Below are 15,522 nucleotides of genomic sequence, written 5' to 3'. Positions count from 1 at the left end.
CACCATAGTTGCCTAATTTATTATGCATTTACAATTATTGTTTGAGAAAAGTTATATAGTTCTAGTTTAGAGATAAATACATATAATGTATATATTTAATGTGTAGCCATTTTCATGTTGTACCTATGGTCTTGAAAGCAGGTTCCTCCTTCAGTTTTTGTGCAACTGGCAACTGGCAGGTATGTATCTGGCCAAAAACCACCGAACAAAACCTAAACTTTTCTTGTTTTAAATAGAAAGTTTTGATGCCACCACCACCCTGAGGATGATGATAGCTAGAGCGACAAAGAGAGAGATAGATAGAGAGAGAGAGAGAAAAGGTAAACCAAACATACCACAATCATGGGTTACTGGACTCATAATAGTCAAAGTTTTCTGTAAAGTATCTAGAACATAAATATTTTGTATATTTTGGTCATTGAAATTCAAAGAGAAAGTCAACTTTAATAAAACGTTCATTTTGTTATTTGATAAGTACACATCAGGGAATTTGATGATGATTAAAAGTAAGTACTCAATTTACTTTAAACAAAAAACAACTTAACCCTGTAGGGCATTCAAAAAAGTATATAAATACAATAAAAAAGAGTTTTGAGTGAAATTTTACAAATAAATCAACTTTTGCTTTTCATAATAATGTATATCTGTCTAACAGAAATATAAATGAATGACTTATCCTTACATTTGGTATAAAAAATTTCAACTGAATCATGTCACTTAACATATTCAATTGTGTTTGGCATCTCTGCGAGGCGAGGCGAGGAGCTCGAGCTCTGTGCGAGTTCATTCGAAAATATTAAATTGGGCTGCCAAGCTGCCAGTCAAATCTGCTACCCTATGCATATTTGGAAACTAAACTGTGTGCAGGCAAATTATGAAAGAGAAGGCTTTTATTGAATTTGGTTTGAGCAGAAAGTCGGGTTGCAAAAAAATAAAACGAAACGTATGATTTATAGAATAAAATAACTATTCAAATAGTTGTGCTGCTTTAAACAGAAAAGGAGAAGAAATTTAGTTTTTGTATTTCAAAATACGAGGGGGTATTTAGAACACCTTAGAATTTATATTTTCCACTACAGTTTTTGATGTATTGAATCAATTTTCATTTACTTGTGGTCCTGTTTTTCATTTAAAGAAATGTCGCAGAAGCTAACACACACTACACAGTGTAAATGTTTTGCTTCACCCAAAAGTATGCTCTAAACGATGTACCATTAGAGAAATGGGGAGCAGCTTTTCTAGCTCTTTCAAGTATGCTATTATTTATTCGACCGTGTTTGCCAACATTTTCTTCTACCTTTGTAAATCAAAATTTTGTAGCATATTATATGCAAGAAGGGAATTATCTTTTCAAAAATATTTGAAGCTGATCAAGATTGATTTAATTTATTCAGCTTTCCTCTAAGTCGTGATTTTTAGGATTTTTGCGTTTTCGTAGACGTATTGTTGCTGGGATGGTTCATTCGCATGCTGGCTGAATTTTTGTCGCTTAATCTTGCATTTTTTTTTATACGACTGTGCTCGCTGAATGGTCAAACTTAGTCCCTATATTGTAGTTTTTTTTTTTACTAAGAAACATAACATAAATCATACTTTTTTACCTGTTTTTCCAAGGGAAACATTTTTTCCTAACATTTAGTTAGAAACATAACACAGAAATCCTGTTTCGGTTTTCGTGGAATCCTTCTCATTTCACAATTTCATTTTGGCTTCTTTTGATTTTGAAATGCAACATACCAGCAGGTATGTATAAGTTCTACTAGTATTAGTTTAACAAACTTTATTTCGTGGAAATTGCATATACATATTCGTATGACGATAGAAACCTTTAAATAAACATGATATTCTCTGAAATAAAACAGATGACAAAATCTAATACCAGAGTGTGTCAGAGGTATTAACCACCATGCAAATAACCTGTTTTTCCAAAATAGATTTTTAACTCACAGAATTGGTTTCTGATACACACGAGTACAAAAATTCCACAGAATTACACAAAAATACATTGAATATTTAAAATTTTGTTTTTATTTGACTTTGGATACAATTTCTATCATTTAAAATGAAATAAAAATATTCTTTATTTATTTCTTAAACAATAAAACAATCAAGTCATCCACTTAACATACTTCTTAACAAATAAACAAAAATTCTTCATCATCAAGTACATAAAAGTATTCTCTTTTATATCAATTTATCCTTAATATTACAAATAAAATTATAATTTAAAAAACAAGAATCCATCAATAGAGACCCTAACCTAAATTTTAAAACTTCTATTTCCTATAAATCATATTTTCATAAACATATGAATGTTACTTTTGGCAATCACACACTCTTGAATTTTTATTAATATTATCCTCTTCGTATATTTTTAATCAATATAAGGTCCTTTTGTTTGTTTGCGTTATGCGTGTGTGTGTGTTTTTTTTTAACCCTTCTTAAATTTCAACAATAAAATAGTTAATATCAAAAATACCAAAACCCAAGTTGATATCATAATGAAACCATTATAAACGACTGGATTATTAATGCCCCAGCCGCGTTGCAGTATCGAGCGTAGGGATTCTGTTGGCTTAGTTAATGGCAAAAAGAATGCGACAATTTTCAACAACGGATACATGCCCTCAATTGGCCAAATAATACCGCACAGCATAACAATTGGTAGGAAGCTACCCATTGCCACATACGTGGCAGTACGCTCTGTGTCAACAGCGCATGCTATCACAAATCCGAACGACATTCCGCACAGTCCGTTGAGGACACAAAGAAACAGCACCAGCCAGATATCCCCACGCAGCGTCACCTCGAAGAAGTAAAAGCTGAAGAGCAGCACGAAAATCGTCTGGCTTAACATAACGGTAAATTGGGTAAGCACTTGGGAGAAGAGAATTTCCGCACCAGTTATGCCGGCTACCAGGCAACGTTCCAGCATTCCTTCATTGCGCTCGATTAACATGGCACCGGATGTGATGGCAACCGACAGGAAGAAGATAATTGTTAGGATGACTCCGGGTGCAGCAAAGTCAGTGAAATTGGGATTACGATCGCCGTAGATGGGTTCCTGCCAATCCAGAGGCACACGTCCGAGCTTTGAATTAACATCACAGTCATCGAGGATGGCCGCTACGAAGTCAAAGAACGTGTACTGTAGGTCGCGGTACAATAATGTGCTGATTTGTTGATCTGTGGATGAGAGACAGAGAAAAGTTAAATGAGATTATCTATCTGATGGGAAGGGATGAAAACAATGGAATGGGAATCGTTTGACTTACTTGACATGTCAAGGCGAACACTGACTTCAGCCGTTTCCAGGGTGGCATCGTCTGAAAACCTACCACTTTCTGTCCGTTCCACTAGTGAATCTGAGTAATTGCTTGGGAATACTAATGCTCCCCATGCTTTGCCTAAGCTGACTTCTCTGAATGCATCTTCGTCGGATTTCAGGAATTTCTGAAAAGGGTTGATATTGATAGAGATAAAAAATCACAAAAGCTTTTATAAACATGCGTTCTTATAATGGAAAGCAATTTTCAAAGTGATTTGAAAACTCAATGGAGTATGGTTATTTGATCAACCTTCATATGCTGTCGAACTAATTAGCCTTCAAAAGCTAATACCCGTGAAGTTGCCTTAACAAAAGAGTTAAAAGTTTTGCAAAAATTTAAATTACTCTTTACCATGATGGGGTTCCTTTATTTATTGATGGCACAGAACAACAAATTTCTATCAAACGTCAAAACTTTTCTTGGAAAAACGAAAAAGCTAAAAGAAAAAAAAAAAAATGATTCTATTCAGGAGCATCAACTAAAAAGTTAGGTGCATTTATTTTTAACGACAAATACCCTCAAAATCATTTGACGACTTATATATTGAACTTTTTTTTTCTTCATTTTTTATTCCAAGGACGACTAAACCTACCTACCCAAAAAATGTCTAACTGCCTGAGTATAATAATGATGCATGCCTTTTGTTGGTTGTCAAGTTTATCACTCTCGTTTCAACTTTGTCGTCTTTAACATCAAGCTTGGATTAATCTGAGTCACGCACTACAGGAACATGAAGTTTTCCCATCGAAGGGAAGTTTTTATCTTCTGTGAGCTTAACCCAACAAAAAAAAAATATTAAAAAAAAGGAAAAATAAAGAAATATAAAAGCAACTCCTCCTTAAGGATTTCCGTCGAAAGGCAAAAACTTTTGGTCGAACGGACACTCTTCCATGTCGATAAAACGATCTTTCGAATAAATTTGTTGGCCATTATGTTGCTCCCTTTTGACTTTTTTTTTGTTGTTTTTTATTTAAAAAAAGAAAAACTTTTTATTAAATACTCTTTCCGGCAATGGAACTTACTTGCAATTAATCAAAGAAAAAAACAGATGCTTTCCGCTCGAGCAAATTAAAGGGCTGCAACTGATAATATTATGGAAACCTAACCGAACTGTATACTGAAGCGAACCGCAAAGGGAGGAACTTTGCATCATTAGTAATTTTAAATGCGACGACGACGAAGACCGACAAAGACTACAATCCCATTCCCAGTTGCCATTGCTGCTGCTTTTTGCCTCTTTTTTTTAATTCATTTGATTTGTGCACTAATTTCTTTCTGCCTACAAAAGTTTGCCATAAAAATTTTCAAGAGAACGAAGAATATAAAGGTAATTTATTTGTCAGGACATTAATATTATTTAAAGTGTTTCTGTGTTGAGAGAAAGAGAGAGAGAGAGATCGAGTGAGCACCCGGGCCGCTGCTGGTGCTGCCGGATGCGGAACTCGGAACTCCTTTCGGATGTTTATTTCATTTTGTAGGAGTGAGAGTAGGTACTTGTGAAACATTTGCGAAATAGGTTTTTGTTGCGGTAGCAGTATCCTTAATAGCTATTAGCTTGATGTCGGCACAGGATTTTTATTAGCATCCCGTAAATTAAAAGACTTTGACTTTCAGGATTTGGCCTTTGGGGCAATTTTGATGGAGAGTGTATAAAACGAGAACTTACCTTCCATAAGCCACCACCCAGTATATAGTATAGTTACGTTACGTTTTACGTATATAAACCTACACCCAACATTTACCTGGGTGTGCGTTTTATAGTTATAGGATTGGTGATGATTGTTGTGTTGAGGTAAAGAATGGTCCTTGTCGGTTGGAAGGACACGACAAATAAATTTCCGGAAATAAGTTCAAGAGAGTAGGGTGCTTTGAACATTAGTTACAGATAGATGGAGTTATATTTCTTAAATTTGCATGACTTTATTACTGCTTTGTTTTTTGGGCAATAAAACGAAACTATTTTCGAGGACGTTCATAAGTCCATAAAATCTTAATTTTCTTACTGAAAATGTTATTATATAACTGGGTGAAAGGGTTAGTTAATAACATTCATGGTTAAGGCGTGCGTTCTTGCTTGAATTTTTAAGATTTATTTTTTTTAGCTGTTCCACAAGGAAAAATATGTTTTATAGAGATACCAGCCTGATTATTTTTTAGAAGAATGTTATGGCTGCTTATTTTTGGAATAGGTAAGTGATTGTGAGCTGAGAAAATCGAAGTATAAAATTGTATGAAGTTTTAAATATTTTTAGTAAAAGTCAAAAAAATATCGGGTCTCGAAACAAAAATATGGTATTTTAACAAATTATAAAAAAAGATTAAGGATGCATTTGAATTTATTAAAGAATTGTTAAGCCTTGAAAAATCATAGTTACGCTGTTTTGGGTTTATTCTACTCCATTGTCAACATACAGCCAACACTCTTTGACTTGGAAAAAGATTAATTATGCAGCTTTCATACTGTTGTATTTTTATCTAAAGTAGTTCTCATAACAAAATACTCACCACAACAACACTCTTGTTTACCCGCAACATGTCCAAGTATCTGCAACTCAGCATAGTTTGATTACATCCCGGACGCACAGGACAATACTGGTACGTAATCATATTCTCATCCATTTCATGATTTGAAACAGCAATCTTGAGTCCTGTTGGATCGTGACCGATAGCATAACAATACAATACAATTTGTACAACGGGTAATCCAACAATAAAAAGCATAACTCTGCAACAAAACACAAAAAAGTTATCCCAAAAAATAAAGATATCAAAATACAATAATTTCTCCATCCATCCAGACAGACGAAAACAGAAAAAAAAAAAAAAAAAAAACAACTTACCCAACATTTCTCATCATCCATAAGAAGTTCTTCCAAATCAAAGCGTGTAAATGATTTATGCTCATCACATTGAAATTGTATGTCCACGATGTTGGGGTTTCATCTTCTGGCGGCAATGGCGGAGCTGGTGCTGCTGATGCTGTAATCGGATCTCTGCCGTGCGACGACATTGAAATGTTATCGCCAAACTCCCCAGAAATCTCTGGATTTGCTTCATCTGACAAATCTAGCGCCGGATTAGATATCGCTGGCACATCAACTTGTTCGATAATCTCTTGTGCTATAGAAGACCTCCTTCGTTTGCCCGCATTCTGCAAAACGGATAATTTCAGAAAGACAGCTTCCAACGAATCAGCATTGTATTTTTCTCGTAGAAATACTGGAGATTCCTCAGCGAGCATTTTTCCACCACGAAGTAAGCCAATCTTAAAAAGAAACAAGAAAAAAATAAAATCAGGAAAAAAAAAAAAAAAACATCACAAAATCGGAAATATAATGGAATATCCTGTGAAATGAGAAGTTACTTTGGGTAAACAAAAATCGAATGAAGGAGGAAGCTGTGAGAGCGTTGAGTTAAGAGGAGGACGACAAAAGTTTCCACATCAAAATGAGAAAACACAAGAGTCAACACTCTCGGAAGGAAGTCTCACTTATATGTCGGCAAAATGGTAGGCAACCCAACGAACCACGAACACGTGGCAGTTTAGTTAATTGATTCAACAACTTTTTGACTTATAATTGACTTAATTAAGTGCGAACAGAAGAACAAGTGTCTGACATAGCTATCGCCTGGAAAAAGAGATAAGAATGAGTGATTGGGCTCATAGCCAAACAAAATGGCAAAAATGTTTGTGATGGCCCATTTAAGGCCGCATCAGCATTAGTATAGGCATAGGGGGTGAAGTTTATAAATTTACAAAGGCTCTCTAAAGACGGAGAGTTTTTTTTTTTTTTTTGGCTGATGATGGGTTTTTGTGAAATATTAATGGTTGTTTGGAGCTTGTTTGTGTAAACATTTTAATATGTCTCATGCGACCTACTTTGGCCAGTACTTTGAACTTTATAAACCTCAAGGGATGTGATTTTTGGAAATAATTTTTTACTACGAAAAAAGACAATATCCTTACCAACAACTTTCTATGAATGTATTTTGTTTTAATTTGACTTTCTTTCAAGGTTGTAACATTAATTGAGTTATGTTTTTTTTGCAATTGAAATTAATGTTAATTTTCAACAAAAAAAAAAAAAAATAATAAAAAAAGTACGTATACGCCACAGTGAACTTAACTAAATAACTAACTCCTTTGTCATTGCTTTTGCAAGAAAAGAACAATTGCTATTTAAATTGGCCATTACATTAAATAAATCGATTTTATCTGAAAAAAGTACGTATACGCCAGAGTTTTGTCTTTTAAGGTTTTTGTTAGTGCTTTTGAAAAAAAAAATTAAAATTTTCTTTGACTGTTTGACTTGCTCAGCTCATTTTTTTTAATTTTTAGGGAAGATTTTCAAACTTTAATCGAAAGAAATCCAAATTTTTTAACAATTTTTTTTTTAATCTTAAAACCCATCAATTTAAATTTCGACCAACTCTATTTCAAAATCGATTTTCTAAAACTAAAAGCAATTGTCTTGCACACAGCCGCAACAACCTGTAACTTTTTTTTTCTATGAAAAAATAATGATATCGTTAAACTGAAAGCCTTAAAGGAAACAATTATCATCTATTTTGTGATGAATTCTTAAAGGTAAAGGATGGAACCTAATTTACCAGTGAATTCTTAAGGATATCTTTCAATTTATTTTCATAGCCTATATCTATCTCTTTACACACAAAATGTTTGCTCCCTTGGGGATGTATTCCTTTTTCTTCTCTTTGGTTACCTAGGTAAACAAACTTTTTAATGTTGAATAATGAACCTTCATTTTTGTGTTTTTCCTTCTGCCTATTATTTATATATATTTTTATATAAAACGTTGAATTCTAGCATATTTTTTTTGTGTATTTTTATAAAATATTAAAATAAATACCCACATTATTAATTGTTTGGTTTTTGACGGTTTACCTATTTTGATGGTTGTTATTATTTATGGCTGGAATGTCAAAATGAATATAATACTACATTGGGATTAAGACTTCACTCTTTTTATTGTTACATCTGTTTGAAAGATATTTTGCGAATAAATTAAATTGTTGTCTAGAAGAATAAAAAACAATTTTTTTTAATCGGTTTTTCCCCAAAGAAATCATCAAAATTACAAAACATGTGCACCACAAAAAGTTACCTCACATAAATATTTGAATACATTTACAACTTCAAACTCTAAATATACCAAAATATTGAATATTGAAATATTGAAACATTTGGTACTCGTACTTGTAATCCAATGCCATTCTAATCTATTGATAGATTCATCATAGTTGAAAATATGAATGCATGTTTACAACATTGGGAATAATAAAATCGATGATTCTCAACATTTATCGTAACTTTTCCGAATATGCAAAACAAAACGTTGAAGTGCAGACAAGGAGCTATAGTGCTATTGTAATAGAGCAGTGGTCCTTTATCATAGAAATGTTAAACTTCGAAAAGTTATCTGAACATTTTTTTTGTTGAAAACTCATTGAGTTTTTTAGTTTGAATCGATATAAAGTGGAAAACCCCAAATAAGCATTGAATACAATATTTGGATTTTATAAATGTTCTTATAGTAAAGGATGAAGCTGTTTTATGATGTATTGTTTTGTGTAACTACATCTGTACATTTTTATCCATTCACATTAAGTGAACTCATTTTAAGTGAAATCTAAACATTTTGTTGAGAAAAAAACAAATATTGAAAATGTATCCGTTTCACGATTTCGGCCTAATGCAGATTTCCTTCGTATATGTATAAAAATATATGTACCTATGCTTACAAAATTGTAAAATTGTAGACAATTTCTTTTACGATCATTTTTTTTACGCAAAATAAATAAAATTAGTAAATATTGTGGCAAATGTCATTTCCACACCCTATGAAGGAACAAGGCCTTGTGACTAAACACTCTCAACCATCCTTGGTTTTTGTTTTAGAAGGTGGAGGCTTAGATTCGAACTAGGACCTCTGGCGCTATAGGCCATCGCTCTTGCATCGCGGCACGGGGTACCACAAATTTTTACAAACAAAGCTCAAAAATAATGGAAAAAAGCTTATTTCGACCATTTATTGGCCACACAAAAAAAAAAGTAATTGTACCAGTATAACGAAAGAACTTTGAAAAGAAAAAAAAAAAAATTAAATTCCGACACCAGAGATATCTTGCCAAAAAAAAAGTGCTTCGTGGTGGAATGCATTTATGAACTGCAATGCTAAGTCCATCTGAATGTTATTTTTTAGTTCTTTTTCAATTGCATATTGTAACACTTAAGAGCAAACTGTATTATTTGCTATATATGTATAAGAATCCAAAAATAAGATGACCCCCGCCATACCTATAAAAAAGAAAATACTCTGACTTTACGCTCCCTGATTCAATTTATTAGAGCGGAAAATGTCCCTTATTTCCTCACAGACAAAATGAGGGCAGAGGTATAACAAAGTCACGAATATTATAGTACCACACAAAAAAAAAAAAGAGAAAAAAAAATGGAAGAAATACTCCCTTCGCCACAAGGAAGGAATTATGTCCGTCGGCGGTATAGGACAGTACTAAGTGTATGAATGTATGTATCTTATACAATCCCCAATGGTGGTTATCTACACTCAGCGAAAAAAAAAAAATAAAAATACCTAATTTATTTTTTTTCATCCTCTGTTGAGTCGAGTCAGGATTCAGGGTGATGGCAGTACCGCGAACACCCACAATGAGAATATAAAAATTGCTTCCTTGTGGATTTTGTAAGTGTATCTCGTTTTCTCTCGCTACACATAACATAAGCTATTGCACTAATTCAAAGGCTAAAGTAACTTCAATATTAGAGTGGAGTGTACAAGAACACAAGACCCCTTAAAGAAGTCCTATACCACTACCGAGTTGAGTCCCGGCGATGGCGATTTGAGTGAGAAGCATCTTAAAAGTTGAAAAAAAAGAACAAAATAAAGAAAAATACAGAGTTATAGTACAAGGATGAAATTTATTTGCACACCATTATATCGTGTATCGTATCATGAGTACTCTCTCAAGACATCCTTTTGAACGAGGCGCGCGGCGGTACAAGTACAAGCACAAGCAAGCAGATGAAAGTCCTTTTTTCTCTTTGATATTCATTTCTAAAAGAAAATTTTTAAATTAAGTGGAGGGTATTTAAATGGAAGGCGTTGTGGAGAAAATTGTTGTTTAATGGAGCTAGAGAATTTATCTTCAAGTAACTACTATACTTTGCAGGTAATTCTGTGCATCTTGGGATTATTTTGCCTCTAAAATAACGAAACGGAAAAAAAGGTTTCCTTTTTATCTTCTTACTTTCATTTGGCCGCCATAAAAATGTGAACCGGTTTTATTAAAGCAGAAAAAAGAATTTGTCGGCACCGAGGAGGCTATGCCGAGGAGTACACCACATTATTTATTAAGATTAAGCCGAACAAAAAAAAAAAAAAAAACAAAACTGGGTAAAAGGATTGTCCTTGACCGAAATTAACGCTCATTTCGGTAAAAGCTTAAAAGCTTTTTTTTTCCCATCGTATGTACTGTGTATAATAATTATGAGTCCACGCATATTTTAAAATAATACATAAGACCAAGTTGAGTTATGGCTATGAAATGTACTCTTAAAATGAACATACTGAACCTCATTAAAAAAACTGACATTTTGAATAATTTATTACTTTTTTTGAAGACTTATGACAATCAACAGGACAAAATCAACTTTTTTTTATTGAATTACTAACAATTTATGAGTTTTTGTCAAAAAAAAAACTCATAAATTGAAAGCTGAATGAAGCAATCCTTAATCCATGACCTTAAAGTTTCTCATAAAATCAAAAGTGCTTATAAAATATATTCGACAAAGTTTCTATTTTTCACACCTGGGAAAAGTAACTAGCTAGAAAAGTTTTTTTCTTTTTTAATACCCATTATCACATATTCTCTCGAATCCTGTGTATAGTCTATTGTCAACGTGGCTTTATTGGTAATAACTTTACCCAAGAACGGTCATTGAATCCCCCATAATTCAACCTGTGATGATTTTTCAGGTTTATACGTTGTAAGCACAACTTAACTCCTCTCCATATTTACTTTTTATCGTCTTTTCTTCAGCGCGTAAATAAATCTGGGTGGTTTTCGTTTTCCGGAGCACAACACTCGTAAATCCAAAGGTTTTCTCTTTTCCCAAAGGACAACACCACACAACCATACACAAAAAGGACAATTCCACTTTCGCACACAGCACACAAAAGGCTGGAGAATAGAAAATCATTCCCCTAACCCCAAACCTGAAAAACCTGTCAATTTTGTTTTGCAACAAAAAAAGTTGGTTTCATTCCCTAAAAAAAGTTTCCTTTTTGCAGCCACTTGTGACTTGTTCGAAATGGCCTGAGAGTTAATAGAGGTGTGAAGAAATGAGAGATAAAAAAAGGAATTATGCAGACAGGTGTACTTACCACTTGTGCCTGGGCACACTCGTCGATGTAATGTGTTGTAATTATGACCGTTGTGTTGCCATTTTGGGTAATATCCACCAAATGATCCCAGATGCTTAAATTTAAACAAAACAAAAATTTAAAGGCAAAGTTTTAATAGTTAATGTCTTGTGTCATGGGGCGATGGATAGGATGGATATATCAAACCTTTGTCGTAGAACAGGGTCGACTCCAACAGTTGGCTCATCTAATATCAAAAGTTCTGGCTCTTGAAGCAAAGCAGCTGCCAAACTCACACGTCTCTGTTGTCCGCCACTTAAATTCTTAACAAATCTCGAAGCATTTGGTAGATTCAAAAGTTTTAATAGAAACTCTGTTCGGTCCTCGATATCGCCACTAGCCATACCAGCTATGAGACCAAAGTAACGCATAGTTTCTCGCATATTGAATTCTCCATACAATGCAACTTCCTATACACAAAGATATAAACACGCACATTAATATAGTATATTTTTAGTATTCATTGTTATGGAAAAGAACCCGAAAAACTAGTATGTACTTTGGAAAACGTTTACTCTGGAACTTAAAACTAACCTGAGGCATGTATCCAATTCTTGGACCGGGTACTCCGGAGCCACGTGATCCTGGTCGTCCGCCGAGAACCCATATTTCTCCAGAATTCAGTCTTCTTCTGCCGACAATGCATGAGAGTAAAGTGGTTTTGCCACAACCCGATGCACCAAGGAGTCCATAGCTGAAAAAAAATTTAATGTTGAAACATATATGAATATTTTAGATGTGCATGGAATTTTTACAGAGTACTCAAAAGGGTGTTTCAAAATATTAAATACAATTGTAATAGTTTCTTGAATAACTTTTTTTTCAAGGAGACTTGACGGAATGAGAAAAAAAATTTAAAGTGATCCTTAGCCTAGCTTTGTAGGCTCGAAAAAAAATTTCATTATTTCCGATTTCCACTGCCACGCCCACTATTATTTACATAGTATACATTTTGGGAATAGCTCGAACAATTTCGCTGAAATTCTCAAAGTGTATTGTTAAAAGAAAAAAAGATAAAAAAAAAAAACAAAAAACCCACCCACCAACACGCTTAATTTTTTCTAATAATGTCGATTTTTCAGAAACTCTGTTCAAGATTTAGGTGGAAATTTTCAGAATTTGTTGTATAACTGTCCATTTTTTTTATAAGTTTAAAAAACACTTTTTAAAAAAAGTTTTAAATTTTTGTTGGGTATATGTTTTGACATACATATACGAGTACGTACTAAGCTGTAGTATAAAAATGTCAGTACCTTAGTATAGGTAAGGTTTATGTTTTGTGTGTTTTTCATAACTTTCATTATAATCATGAAAAATCAAAATAGATTTAAAATTGTACCAGTTTTTCAGACACTTCCCACAAGCAAACTTTACTTTCCAAAATCTTACATTAACAAAAAATATGCAGAAGAGGTCATAAAAATAAACGCCCTGTACTTATTGAGTAACACAAGGAATACCCAGTATAACAAGCTATGGGGTAAAGAATGTTACAAATTTTTTCATTACAATTCAGTAAGCATTCGCATTAGTGGAATGAGTTTGCAATAAAGCTCAAAGCAAATCACTTGTGTTAAGAAAATCGTCTCTTTATCTATACATTGTCTGCATTGTCAACAAAAGGAGAAGAAACAATGAAGCTTGGTTTTCCCTCTGAAATCTCGCAACTAAAGACAATAACAAAACAAAGATGGTTATAATGAAATAAGTTTTCTAGTTTCTACGTTCTTTTTATCTTTTTTATATAACTATGTATTTTAAAGAGTTTCAATACTGTTTTAAAATTAGATTTGATTTTTTTTTTTTTTTTCAAATAAAACGTTTTAAATATTAAGTACCTAATTTTTGTTATAATAAAAATTTTGCAACACTACTTCCATATAAATAAACAATTCTAGAGAGTGAAAATGTATGAGGAGAGACTTAACACCCACATACGACCGACGTAACACGTAAATATATATATTTTTTCCAAAAGCGAAATCATGCAGAATAAGTTGAATCCCATGAAAATTAAGTCTCAACTCCTGCGAAAAGGTAAACGTAAGCTGTTTGGGTCTTTTATATTCAGTCCTCGGTTTATGAATGCTATAAAGTGGTTTACTCTAGCACAACTAATGTGATCAGAGAGTGAGTGAGAGAGTGGGGAAAGCTTTAAAATCAAAAGGAACAAAGTAAACGTTATGTTTTTGTGCTGAACCATAAAGTTATGTATTGGAACTTATATTAAGATTATGGATGCTGATGATGATGATGATGAGTTTTAAAAGGTTTGTTCTAAAGGCTTTAATAATGAACTTTAAACTTTTATTCGCTTGTTTTATGATGTATAGTGTTTTGGTTATAGTTGTGGTTATAAGGACTTTTTGAGGATTAAGTTAATATCGTTTTATAGAGAGTTATCAATGGAGTGGTGGGAAATTGAATCCATCCGGTAGTTTTTGCTTATCATTGGCATACATTTATCTTAAAATATTTTATTAACTTTAACCCTCCATAGATTTATATGGGAAAAGTTTTCACATAGGTCTGGGAAATACAAAACCAGTTTACAGCTGGTGTTTAAAAGATGCATCACTTTTTGTTTATTCTAGAAAAGTAGAGCACATGCGTTGGGTATTAACGTATTTAATAAAGTCTTTATAATAATCACATCATCTTTGCATGATATATATTTTTGATTGTCTTAAAACTTATGATTAAATCGTTTAAAACTGGTGCTTTTATGAGCTAAAAACATAAATAACACATGATCTTAACACCACGGCACTGACTTGATTCTAATATTTATCTTTGTCTGGTTTTCCTGGTGAGAAAACGATTTCCACCTTTGTACATAAAAATATATACAATTTTTATGAAAGCAAAATTTCTACAATTTTATTGAAAATAATTCTTAAATATCCATCAACTATAATGCATTTGCCCACTTTTTATATAAATCCCATTTGTAGGTTGAAAACTTTAGTCAATTATTCGGACAATATCATCAACAAGTATATAATCGCAAGAATTTGAAGGTTACTAGGCTATAAATTCAGAAATAAAAAAAAGCACGTATACGCCACAGTGAACACATATAACGATTTTATTTTTGTTTATTTTTAATATAAATTGCAGTTATTTTTTAAGTTATATATCTGCATATTTTAGTACAAATTTTACGAAAAACAATTGATTTTATGAATTGGAACCGGAATTGGAATAGAGTTTATTTTTTATTTCAACTTTTAATAATTAATTTCTGAAAATTAATATAATCAGCCATTTTTTGAGCTGTTAGTAAAACAACTTTTTCAATTGTTATTAACAATTATCCTCTTATGCAGTAAATAAACATTACAGATACTTTTGAGTGTAAGCCAGATTAAACATTCATTCAATTTTTCTGTTGCAAAAACTTGTAAAAAAAAGTTGATTTGTTTTTTTCAAACAAATGTTCTGAAAATGAATCTGTTGTAAGGACATACAGAAAAAATATTAAAAGTTTGTATTTTGTTATTGTTGAGTTGTTTTAATAATTTATGAATTAAATTTTATTTCTGAATTAAAATCAACTTTAATCTCCCAAGTAGAAAATTCAAGTAAAGCCCATATCAGCTCTTAACTCTATTCACAAAGAGAGAAAATTTAATTTTCGTTAAAAATTCTTTAATTGTTGACATATTAAACGAAGCGAAGTGAATATGCAACGTTTGTCTGCAACAGCAGCAGCAGCAGCACAA

General features: G+C 32.6%; 1 protein-coding gene across 2 annotated transcripts in view; it reads right to left on the bottom strand.

Moving 5' to 3' along the window:
* Window positions 1–2,010: 2,010 nt before the first annotated feature.
* The window catches only part of LOC129918063 (ABC transporter G family member 20), a 65,041-nt gene continuing 51,529 nt past the window's right edge, over window positions 2,011–15,522 (bottom strand). For both annotated transcript variants that reach the window (XM_055998398.1, XM_055998397.1), the window contains 7 exons: window positions 12,332–12,491; window positions 11,945–12,207; window positions 11,759–11,852; window positions 6,170–6,594; window positions 5,835–6,054; window positions 3,276–3,453; window positions 2,011–3,186 (listed from right to left, as the gene is read on the bottom strand). In XM_055998398.1, the coding sequence (XP_055854373.1) occupies window positions 2,432–3,186; window positions 3,276–3,453; window positions 5,835–6,054; window positions 6,170–6,594; window positions 11,759–11,852; window positions 11,945–12,207; window positions 12,332–12,491 (2,095 nt within the window). In that variant the 3' untranslated portion in view covers window positions 2,011–2,431. The remainder of the gene's footprint in view (window positions 3,187–3,275; window positions 3,454–5,834; window positions 6,055–6,169; window positions 6,595–11,758; window positions 11,853–11,944; window positions 12,208–12,331; window positions 12,492–15,522) is intronic.

Source organism: Episyrphus balteatus, chromosome 4 (assembly GCF_945859705.1).
Source record: "Episyrphus balteatus chromosome 4, idEpiBalt1.1, whole genome shotgun sequence".
Lineage (NCBI taxonomy): Eukaryota > Metazoa > Arthropoda > Insecta > Diptera > Syrphidae > Episyrphus > Episyrphus balteatus.
Note: the sequence above shows the minus strand (reverse complement) of the source record. Positions and strands in the feature narration are given on the sequence as shown.